The sequence below is a fragment of the Phyllobates terribilis genome, unplaced genomic scaffold (assembly GCF_046119375.1).
Source record: "Phyllobates terribilis strain yellow unplaced genomic scaffold, ASM4611937v1 Scaffold_5__5_contigs__length_657084704, whole genome shotgun sequence".
In the NCBI taxonomy this organism is placed as follows: Eukaryota; Metazoa; Chordata; class Amphibia; order Anura; family Dendrobatidae; genus Phyllobates; species Phyllobates terribilis.
This window is the reverse complement of record NW_027362765.1, coordinates 393,907,452-393,920,156: the sequence shown is the minus strand read 5'-3', so window position 1 is coordinate 393,920,156 and position 12,705 is coordinate 393,907,452. Positions and strand designations below refer to the sequence as shown.

The 12,705-nt window shown below is 41.0% G+C and overlaps 1 protein-coding gene across 1 annotated transcript in view; it reads right to left on the bottom strand.

Moving 5' to 3' along the window:
- Positions 1-3,332: 3,332 nt before the first annotated feature.
- The window catches only part of R3HCC1L (R3H domain and coiled-coil containing 1 like), a 50,589-nt gene continuing 41,216 nt past the window's right edge, over positions 3,333-12,705 (bottom strand). The window contains exon 8 of the mRNA XM_073684995.1: positions 3,333-5,644. Coding sequence (XP_073541096.1) covers positions 5,592-5,644 — 53 coding nt within the window. The 3' untranslated portion in view covers positions 3,333-5,591. The remainder of the gene's footprint in view (positions 5,645-12,705) is intronic.

The following is a 12,705-nucleotide window of genomic DNA, read 5'->3' as shown; positions in this document are numbered from 1 at the left end:
CTATGACGTTCCTGCACATATTGTGCTGGAAAAGAAATGAAGTTCCTGCACACAGAGTGCTGGAAGAATGCTAATGAAAGGAACCATCCCCTGAAACAGAATTTATGACAAGCTACAGAGCATGAGAACTGGGGCAGTTCCTGGATATAATAGACTGCTATATGCACAAAAAGCAGTTTCACCTTGTGAGGGGGATCATGCTTTACAACAGTTTGTGTGGAAATAGACAGATACAGATGTGAGAAACTGGGAAAAAAAAGCATGGGCATGGTTTCATTTTCAATATGTAAAAAAGTTTTGTATGACACTTATTTCATAACGTCTGTTTAATCTTAATTTAAAAACACAATACAAGGAACATTTCTAAAAACATTTTTTTAAATGATCACAATTTCTTAAAAAAATATCAATATAATATAATAAGTAAATGTTACACCGTTTATAAAAATAAAACAAAAATGTAGAAAATTTGCACATTTGAGAAATGTTTATAAGATAATATGCAACATATAAAATGCTCAAAATTATCCATCAAGGGAAAAGCAAAGAAAAACAAAACAAAAACTTGTGAGCGTACTGCTGTAATGACGGAGAATTAAGTCTCCACAATACCATGAGGGTCTGAAGAACTGGCTGTCTGCCCCCTATACATCTGCGATCATCTGATCTCTGATACGGACTTGCTCTTACAAGGTCAAAGCCAAGTTCGCATTAAAAAAAGATGGGTACAAGAGCTGGGATCAAGTGTGAAGAGCCAAGCATCCAGACCCAGAGGAGTAGCTGCTCATGGGAGGGACTTCCTGAGGTATGTGCCGTCCCCCTTGACTATTTATCTTTCTAGGAGAAAAAGAAATACTAAGTCTTATTGTTATATTCCAAAAATATATTTAAACCTCTCGCCTGCACTGACTTATCAGGATACAGACTATTTTATGGTGGTCTCTACTCCCACTTATGGATGGGCACCAACGACGCGTTTCTGACAACAAAACGTTGGACAGACTCGGACTCCCCACACCCCACTGACAATTTATTTATTCATTTTCAGGAAGTATATCAGAGCGACGGCCCAATATAAATTACTAAGAAAAGAAGTTTTTACAAAAGTACCAGAGGAAATGGAGAAATGCATGTATATTGGAAAAAATATAATTTTTTTGTAAAGTGCATTTTGTGGTTCGTGAATAGTTTTCTTATTCGCAGGGATTCTTTCCAGTTCAGCTGCCTTGGGATCACAATAGTAGTACCATATAATGTTCATTTAGTTACCTGGTTGGGTCTGAACTACAGTCCAATTACTAGGGAATTCTTAGAAGATGTCTAATATTTTAAGGGGTACTCCCATCTCCAAGATCCTATCAAAATATGTAGTAGGTGTAATGATAATATTATTAGCAAATACCTCCAATTAGAAATGTGGTATAGTTCTTCTGATTCGCTATGTTTCTTACCCAATGTGCAGGGCATTGCAGTAGAATAGATATCCATGGTTACAGCCACTAATATTTTGACAGTTGGTTGTTAGTGGTCGTAACCATGGATACCTAAGCTACTGCAATGCCCTGCACATGGGGTAAGCGACATAGCGAATCAGGAGAACTATACTACATTTCTGATTGGAGGTATTTGCTAATATTATTATTACACTTACTACATATTGGGATAGGATCTTGGAGATGGGAATACCCCTTAAAATATGGGTTCTTCTGACAAGCTCCATCCAAATGACTGCCACTCTAGTATATGGTGAGTTTTTTTGTTTTTACACTAAACAAAACTGAAAAAAATGAAACATAAAATAGCATTATGACGCAGGTACACATTAAAGGGCTTCTTAAGTTTGATATGGAGAGTAAAGGCGGGGTAATTTCCTTACACGCCCCTGCTTAAAACACTACAAGTAATTCTTACCAATGGGATACATCAATTGCTCCTTAAAGAGAACCTGTCATCAGGTCAAAATTAGACGGCTCTTACTCTCGTGTAATCAGAGATATTAGATTTTTTATTTAGTGCTAATTTTGATGGTCTTTATCAAGTAGACGTTTCTCATAGGATCCTCTGGGGGGTGTTTTTAGGCAGCTTTGGATAATTACCCTGTGAGCCACGCCCTCTTGGTAAAGACAATAAAAAGCACTAAATAAAAAAGGCCCTATAGCTCTGGAACTGTGTGTCGGATTTGTTTGAAAGAAAACAAAACCCCAAACGGAATACTCAGGGGAGCAGAGGGAATAAAATAAGAAATACTGGCCACTTTTGACCTGGTGACCTGTCCGCCTTTAAAGGGGCATTCCTATCAGAACATGTGATGGCCTGGAACGCCGGGAGTCTGATTGGTCAAAGGAACAAACGGGCTGATGCCCCTTAGGCTACATTAATGAGAATACTTGGAAAGTCATGACACTAAAGGGGGTGCTATTAAGAGGATGTGGGGGCATGGAGTTTAAAGGAGTATTCCCATCTCCAATATCCTATCTCAATATGTAGTATGTGTAATAATAATATTAGCAAATACCTCCAATTAGAAATGTAGTACAGTTCTTCTGATTTGCCATGCAGGGCATTGCAGCAATCTAGGTATCAATGCTTACGACCACTGATAGTGACAGTTAGCTAGTTGCTATTGGTTGTAACCATGGATACCTAAGCTACTGCAATGCCCTGCACGTGAGAAAAGAGACATAACGAATCAGAAGAACTATACTACATTTCTAATTGGAGGTATTTGCTATTATTATTACACCTACTACAGATTGGGATAGGATCTTGGATATAGGAATGCCCCTTTAAATCAACTTTGTAATATAGCAAAACTTCTTTAATCCAGCATCAAAGAGCTAAATTATCAAATGGGTATAGAAATGTACATAATCATCGGTAAGAAAGTATTTCGAGAAATAAAGACTCATTTTTCGCCCTCTGCTCATTCTTCTGCTTCGTGTGTTATGTGAGATTCTATACTTTATTGCAATTTTTTGTGCCAAATAAGAGACTTTCTGTACTATCAGATCCCAGATTAAAGGAATTTCACTGCTCTGCTTTTTTTTTCCCCCCAGATTCATTATATCAGATCATGAAGCCCCTTTTTCAATGCTGTTATTTTCAGGAAACAATAGGCAGTGGAAGAGAAAATTGCTAGCCCGGGGGGAAATAAGATGGGTGATCACGTATCCATCTGTTGAAGTCTCATTTTAAGAGCATTTTCCCTAAAAATCAGCACTAAATATCACTCACTTAACAGCCCAAATGTCACCTGCGCTGATGCACAATTACGGCTACAAAATTGGCTGTGACGATCATACAAATATGTATTGCTCTGTGATCCTTGTAGGATTTTTTTTTTTGCAGTGTCAGACAACCCCTTTAATTTACTGGTGATTTTTCTACGATTATTTTTGGCCTCAATGTGCTCCCAGAATAAAACTTAATAAGAACGACTCCGTATTAAAAGGTTATCGCGCATGTACAAGAACGCAGGAGAGGAGTTGGGTATTTTGCTTTAGGCTGGGCACGTGCCAACATAAGGCGGCTGTTTACTGTGCTAAATGAGGAAGGATTCTCACTTCACTGATTCCTCCCCATTATAATTACTCCCCGTAGAAAGTCAGTCATTTATCACTTGAATGTTACACTGGATCTCCACTGCCGACACATTTTATGACATTAGGAAAATGTGCAGAACTTACTACTAAAAATCCTCAAAATAACCACAACAAAGCATGAAACAAAAAAAAATAAAAAATAAAAAATTGATCTTTGGTCTGATTCATAAAATGAGTAGTCGACAAGCAGCAATTCAGCACAAAGGCCGATAAAGATTAATATACACATACATTATAAATAAATATATGTATGTATATAGATATCAGTTTGAGAGTCCGGTTCCCCCGTCCGTCCTTAGTTACCAAAAGTTCTAAACCGGACTCCACTTTGATATTTCATAATTAAAGGGGTTTCTCTAATAAATAAGCTCATTCTTACCCTCCAAGTCCCCCCTGCATCAGTCTCTGTTTACATCACTGCTGCAATGATGTGCCGTCCTGACATATGACCGCTGCAGCACATCACTGACCGCTGCAGCAAACTGGGAAACCATGGGACGAGTAAGGGCTTATTTGTGATTTTAGCCTATTTGCACCTTCCCTAAGGTTTACAGGGCATGTCCACCTTCACAACTATATTTTTCTTGCTCCCATCCATAGCGATTCTTTCATTGATTACCAAGGACCGTTTTGTGTCTACAGCTCCTGTGCAGGCGTATGCAACTCCATGGCAACACACAAACACTGTAGTCTGAACTAATATACTCCCTGGAATATGTCCTTTGTTTTTTGATTGACTACCAAATATATATATATATATATATATATATATATATATATATATATATATATATATATATATATATATATATATATATATATATATATATATATATATATATATATATATATATATATTTTATTACAGGTGGGAATAGAAGGATCGGACCACACAGTGTAGTTTGTAAGCATGGAAATGCATATATCTGCAAAGGACCTGCTTACACATAAAAATAATGCACGTTAAATCTTTGGGATAATTTAAAAAAAAAGTATATATTCTGGTGGTGCACATAGATTTAGAAGCAGGACACCACCTGTAATTACCAAAAATAAGAGCAGAGTCCAACTCAGTGGAAAAAGGGAATCAATTCCAAGGGAAGTTATTGGTTCCTGGACTGATTGCGGGCACATAAAGACACATGAGGTTGCCCGTCCCGCGGCCGGTCTGGGCGTTGCTTTCGGTATATGGACTGTCAATTTCGGTCATCACAACCCGGCCTTTCGCTAAGGTTTTATTCTCATTCATGATAGATCGGGGCAGGCCGGAGAACAAGACGCCCAAGCACAAATGTTCAGAAAATGAGAATATTTTGATGCTACAGTATATATCTAGATTGAACTTTTTTCTAAACTGATCAAGAAAAACAAAATTGTGGACAACTTCCAAAATAAAAAAATAACATGTCTTATTCCTGTGCAGAGTTTTCCGATTTTTCCCTATGGCAAAACTTCCCTTTCATGTCTATTCAGTGTTCTCATCTCATACGAGCACCGGGACAATCATCCTAGACACAGATGTAAGTTTTTTACATATATTTAGGATATGAAAACCAGAAGTCCTGATTGTTTACTATGCGGTCCAGTTTGTCTATGACAACAATGAACTTCATAGAAACAAGAAGTGTTGTCATTGGGACAAAATCAATTTTTAAGATTCGGACAGGAATAAGCTCCATCACATTGAAAATTAAAAAATGAAAATAAAAAGTTTTTTTATCCCCAAACCGTAACATTTTTTTTCCTTATCCAGGCCCGACCAGGATGATCTCGGTAGCTTCATTTTCCCCCTTCCATCTCGACTATTAAGTGTGTGACACAATTTCAAGTGTCTGTTCTGTAAGACAAACTCTTTATTCTCCTCCAGCCGAGCAGAGGGATTTATAAAAACAGGTCACCGATGCATATCGTCCCCAGCCAGTGTCCCGGCCTCTTCCCCATGTTACAGAGACATGTCGCTCCCCCTGCTGCGCTCAAACACCGCGGCCTTCACCTTCCTTCCCAGGCATCTTCCCGCTGTTTTGCTTCAAGACGCTTTTGCACTGTAAGAAAACAATAGAAAATTACATCTAAGATATATAAAACACGGCTCCTTATTTCTAGTTTTGCTCACATTTTTTTCCAAAAAGGGGCCCTAAACTTATGCTAAATACTAAAAGGCATCAATTTCTAACATGCCCCTTGATTTTGCATCGTTTTGCCATTCGCTGTGTGCAGCCAGCAGTTTAAACAATCGAGACACTCGTTCTGGGTGAAATGGCCGCAGTCAGGCCAGAGTTATATATAACGGTTTAGGAGCTTTAAAGAGAATCGGTCACTTGCCATAAATATGTTTTTTTTTACCTGATGCAAATGCCGATGTTCTCCTGAATCCAGCGCAGTTTTTCTTTTGTTCCTGCTCCTCTCCATTCCTGAGATACAGCCCCTTCTTCTAGGTTTACAAGTCTGGTTTTAAGTACTTAGTGGGAGTGGTCAACTCTACTCTGTGGGAGCTTTCTTTTTGACCACACCCACTTAGACAATAAGACTAGATTTATATACAGGACAGTGTGTGTCATATCTCAGGAATGGAGAGTCACAGAAACAAAAGAAAAACATCTCCAGATTCAGGAGAACAGCGGCATTTACACCATTACATGTTTGCAGCATTTGACAGGTCCTCTTTAAACGACACCTCTAGTAACGTGTGTAGTGTACTGAGATTTAGTATAAAGATTTATATAAATGCAATAGAGATGTTTCCTTGTCCAAATGAAAACAAAATAAATATGCATTATAATGTGAATTGCTGCACATTCTTTTATGTAATGGTGGGAAAAAAGTGACAATTGTAGGGTTTGGCCAAAATTTAAAACTTATTCACTAATAAGAACAGATTGCTTTAGTTAAGATCATGCATTATTTGCAGTTACCCTAAAAAGGTTTTTTTTTTTTTTTCGGGACTCAACAAGTGTTGAGCTATCTATAGGATAAGCTGATGAGATCAGAAGGGGTTGTGACCCGGTACCCCCACTGATCAGCTGAAATCTGCTTCAGCAGCGGCCGGATATTAAAAGGTATACTGGGAGGAACACAGCAGCCTTGTAAATCACTTAGTGGCCGCTGCTGAGTGCAGAACTTTATTCCCCCTCCATGATCTCATATTGATGACCTATCATTGGATAAGGTCATTAACTATTAAAAGTAAATTTAATACCTGCTCCCTGGTGCGATTTGTTTTAGATCAACAAACTGAGCTTTATTCACGCTCCCCGAGTCCAGCGCTAAGTCTCAGCTACTGCTCTCATTGTCTGATGCGCTAACATCATATCAACAGCGCTGCAGCCAATCAGTGTGCTCTTCCCAAGTAGACGGCACAAGCTGCTCAAAAGCTGCTGCGCTCACTAATTGCATGATATCAGCACTGCAGACACAGAAACTCAGTGCTGGACCTGGGGGAGGTGAGTAAAGCATTTTTATTTTTTTTTTAAAGCAAACTGTGGCTTTCCAAAAAAAAAAAAAAAAAAAGTCCTGTATAATCTCTTTAAAAGGACCAGACATACACGATTTTTCTTTTTAAACTTATGTTCCAACGATATGGACATTTCAAGTGTTTTCTGGTTGGATTTGCAGATAAAGAAAAAAAACACACCAGCAGAATACAGGACCAGCAAGGTGGATGAGAAGATACTCGCCTCCATTGTAGCACTTACAAGGGACAAAATGTCCCCACCGGGGGCTGAGAAGTTCCCAGACCAGCAATGAAGCCCTGCTAAGAACGGAGGAAACACCAGAAGAGAGTTTTTTTAAATAGCAAAGACGTTGCGAGTCCACAGGGTGTGAATATACCCCAATAATCACACCCATGAGTTTTCAGACCTATTACGGGTTCCTCAGCTGCCTAGTCCTCTCATATCCAAATCGGCTCTGCTAGTTCCCGGTTACACATCACTACATGTGAATAAATAATTGCTCTCAGGAATATCTTTTGTCGCTTGCAGGTTGATCTGTTCTAAATTATTCCAATTGCATTAAAGCAATCTTTAATATTTGTTTTTATAGCCGTGTCCCTTACCAGTGGGACTGACAGATAACCAGACTATCACTGGTCTTACTGGAATGTTCTGTTTGGACATAGGATATCACTTCTCACATCTGTTAGTGGTTACATTTGGCTAAAAAACATTGTGCTAAGTTTTAGTCTACAGTCTTCATTCATTCATTTTCAGACATGCTGATATACAGTATCCATCAGACTATTTTCTTGAGGGAGTGTCTCTCCCAGTAATGCAGGCTGGATGTGAGCTGTGTGTGTACAAGGTGTTGAGTTTTCTCTAGTCCTCATGTATCAGCACAGCTTCTATTCTGGAGGGATTTCTCTTTCTACAGCTTGTGTTTTCCTCCCTATATGTGAGCAGAGTGAGCTCTGCCTTCCCTAATAACTTGGATGCTTTCCTCCTTTCTGAACTGCTGTGCATAATCTCCTCCCCCAAACTGCTGCTATTTCTTTGATTGACAGAAAAGAAGGGTAGAGCAGAAAGAGCCAGGATCAGAGCTCTGATGGATTTGTGTCAGATTTTGCAGATCGGCTACTGAGGTGAAGGACTTGTACATACTCTGCAGCAGCGAAATAGTTGGTAATGAGGGCGAGTTAGACAGCTGCTGAATTTTGCAGCTCTGACTCATTTCCCTTTTATTTAGGAGTCCAGTGGATGGTCCTTAGTGATTGACAGCAGTATGCACATGCAGATCGCTGCTCCATTCATTCCCCATGGGGCTGCCGATAGCTTTTTCCAGCTGCCCCATACATAATGTTGAATTTCCATTACAGATAAGAAATGAGAAAGACGGCTGCTGCTGCAGAAAGTGGCCTCTCAGCCACAAAAATGGCAGCCCAAGTCCCTCATCATTTGGAAAGCAGTTTCGTATGCGCTGGATGGGGTGAGTAAAGTCAAAACTAAAGGGAATCTGTCAGCTGTTTTTTTGCTACCTCATCTGAGAGCAGCCTGATGTAGGCAAAGAGAAGCTGAATCCAACGATGTATCACTTAGATAACTGGGTGCAGCTGTTCTGACACAATCAGAGTTTTTAGATTTAGCAACGAAGCAGAGCTGAGAAAGCTAACCCCGCCCACATCAGACTCTGTATATACAATGTCTATACACAGTGAGGTGCTCATCACAGCAGGGGGCGAGGAACAAACAAAACCAAGGAATTTGATGAGAGGCATCACTGTAATCTGTGTTTTAACCCCTACAGCATGCGGTCTTCAGATTACATAGTAAAAACTGGGGTCTGTTTCTTTAGGGGCCTGGTCTGGGGTGTGTGTTGCTTTAGGGGGTCTGTTCTGGGGTCTGTGTTGCTTTAGGGGGTGTGGTCTTGGGTCTCCGTTACTTGAAGGGTTCCGAAGTCTGTTACTTTAGGGGATCTGTGTTACTTTAGGGGTTATGGGGTCTAGTCTGAGGTCTGTGTTATTTTAGGGGATCTGGCCTGGGGTCTGTGTTGTTTTAGGGGGTGTGGGGGAATCTGTGCTGCTTTAGGGGGTGTGGTCTGGGGTCTGCGTTACTTGAAGGGTTCTGGAGTCTGTGACTTTAGGGGATCTGTGTTACTTTAGGGGTTATGGGGACTAGTCTGAGGTCTGTGTTATTTTAGGGGATCTGGTCTGGGGTCTGTGTTGCTTTAGGGGGTCTGGTCTGGGGTCTGTGTTGCTTTAAATTAGATTCGCTTTAAGATATTACTCATTTCTTGACCCTGTGAATTCCAAGGCACTGATAATCAGAGCTGCCTCGCATTGAACAACAATGTGTACTGCGCCAATAAACAGCCAGCGCACAGACATGATGAATAATGAATTAGGAACACGGCACTGTCGAGCAATAACCTGCTAGAAAGCGTTCACCACTGGTAAAAAGAAAAAAAAAATAGTCTACAAACATATTTCCTCCAAGATAAATACACTTTAACGCAATGTTCATTTCTTCCTTTTATTCCTCGGAAAGCTGAGACTGTCAAGGTTTCACAGCTTTTCGGCACATATGAACTTGTCATTGTGACTGTCACAACAGCAGCGAGGCAAAATAAGGCCAAAAGCACAAAGCGTGCAGAGACTGAGAGTGAGAAGAATGCCGCCATCAAGTCAGTGTACGGCTTACACTCTACGGATGAGAGTTGCTATATGTATTCTACCGGCACAATGATAATCAGCGAGACCAGCTGTACTGTCAGAATGAAAGGTTCCAAAAAGGGGACAATTAAAGGGGTTGTGTCCACTGAAAACCAGGTAAAACCGCATGCAGGATTGGTAATACATCGTTACTCGGAGCATGTTTCGCCACTGACTGGCAGAACGGGAACTTTTATCACTGTAACAAAATGTAGCGGCAGGTTGGGCACCCGATTGCCACTCCATGCATTCTCTAGGTGGCGGCCGAGTGTTGTGTTCGTCGCTTTCTGGCAGCCGCATAGAGAATGAATGGATTGGCGGTCGGGTGTCCAACCTGCCGCTCCATTCTGAGAGAATGAATGGAGGAGCGCAGGTCCACATGTGCAGTGATGCTCCATTTTAACGGGGAGAAAGTTCCCTGTTCTGCGATCAATGCCAGACCCCTTGCCGATCAAAAAGTTATCACCAATCCTGAGAATTGTTTTCACTGGAAACCCCTTTAAAAAAGGGAAACTTAAGGAACACTCCAGGCAATACTGATGCTGCTGAAAAAAAGGAGCAAATTGCAAGGCACATTTCTAACTTAATGAGCTGGCGGTGCCTCTGGTCAGCATGTGACTGCTGCGGTCAGTCAGTACCTGCGTAGCTGTCAGGTGGACCCAGATTTGTGCCATGATGCAAGTAGTAAACCAGCACCAGGCCATCACTTAGCTGCAGCAGTCATATACCGGCTGCCAGTGAATAGAGACTATGAGGACCGCCATAGTGTCATCACTGGATCGACAGAAGAAATAGGTGTTGAATATAGTTTATTTAATCTCATTTGAAGCTGCCCAACTTTTTTTTTTTACTTTTAGACACTAAACACTTTCAAGCAGTTATCTGGCACTAGGTGTTACTTTCATTTGCAGCTTCATCAAAGAGGAATGGAGATCAATGGACTGTCCAAGTATAATATGGGCATGCTGGGTCCTCCAGGGCATGAGACCTCCTCTGGTTAATGGATGGAGGTTCCGAATGAGTGTGTCCCCCCTGCATTAAATGGAGTGCTTGGCACCTCCCGTTTCTAATGAATAAGACCTTGGCACGATATCCGACGGCAGGTATGTGGAAAACCATCAGCCCTGCTCACTCCGCCTTTTCCGGACTTCTGATCAGGTGACGGCGCATACGCGATGATGTCATTGCATAAGCGCCTCATGTACGCGCGCCACTGGCCGTTGCCACTTGCCAGAACAACAGAAGTAGAGCTGCGCATGAAGGGGATCGTAATTGAGGCAAGTATGAAAACCTTTTTTTTTTGCTTTATAAAATGGATTGAATGAGTGTGGGGGGGGGGGGGACTGCAAATGATGGAGTGAGAGAAGGACAGGGGGACTGCACATGATGGCGAGTTTGGGGGACTGCACACGATGGCGAGGGTGGGACTGAAAATGATGAAGTGAGGATGGGGATGGGGAACAGCAGTTAAATTGAAGGTGGGGGGTGAGGAGAGCAAATGATGACTTGGGGTGGCTGAGGGAGAGCAAATAATGATGAATTTTGAGGGTGGGGGGTAAAATGATGATGTATTGAGACTGGGCGATGGGGGACAGTAAATGCTGATGAACTGAGGGAGAGAGAGAGCAAATGATGATGATGAATCGGGGGTGGAGGAGAGTAAATGATGTATTGAATGTGGGGGAGAGCAGTTGCTAATGAATAGAGGGTGGGGGTTGGAGTTAGAGAGAGGATATGACAATGAATTGAGACATAGAGGGGGCATGTAAATCTAATGAATCGGGGGAGCGGGAGGTACAGAGTGGGGGCGTTGAGGATGCAGTGACTGGTATTGAATTGGGGAAAAAGTACAGGTTCTAATTAATTTATATATTTATTGGGTGGGGAAAATGGTTATTTACAGTTAATTGGGGCGCAGTGGTGGATCACAATTTATATTTGGAATGGTGGGCTGCTTAATAACTAATTATATATTAATGGTGGGTGCACGTCTGTATTCAGCTGCATAATGTAGAAGTTGGGGAATGTGCTCTAGATAACTGTGTTATTTTATGCAGTGATGAGTCCTGGCTGGAAAAAGTGATGGCGGTCTGTGCTGGATGAAAAGCAAAGATGAGCATCTTCAAATTAGAGATGTCACCAGTAAGTCAGTGCGTTACCTGTACACTGACACTATACACTATGTACATTGGTCCCTGTATTAAATGTACACTGACACTATATACAGAGCTCCTATGTATAATGTCACTGGTGATCCCTGTACATTGACACTATATACAGACCTCCTGTGTATAATTTCACTGGTGATCCCTGTATTACCTGTACACTATATACAGAGCTCCTGTGTATAATATCACTGATGATCCCTGTATTACCTGTACACTATATACAGACCTCCTGTACATAGTATCAGTGGTGTTCACTGCATTACCTGTACACTGACACTATATACAGAGCACCTGTGTATAATGTCACTGGTGATCACTGTATTACCTGTATACTATATACAGAGCTCCGGTGCATAATGTCACTGGTAATCCTTTTATTACCTGTACACTATATACAGAGCTCCTGTGTATATTGTCACTGGTGATCAATGTATTACCTGTACACTGACACTATATACAGAGCTCCTGTGTATAATGGCACTTACCACTGTGTGCATTTTTTTTTTTATTAATGATTAGTACTGTAATATTCAGTCACTATGTAGTGGTAATATGTGGTCCTGCCATGGTGTGACGGCATTTGTCCCTTGTATGTGAGATTATTGGTCATTTTAAAAAATGTATCTATGTGACACATTTCCTTAAAGAAAAAAAAAGAAAAAAATATACCTAAAAAGAGTATTGGGTATTTTAAGAATTGTTTCATAGGTTAGAGTAGGGCTCAGCCAGAAGAGGCTACCTTGTCGTGGTGGTGGCTTAAAAAATCTTTTGGCCAAAACAAAAGCTGCTGGCT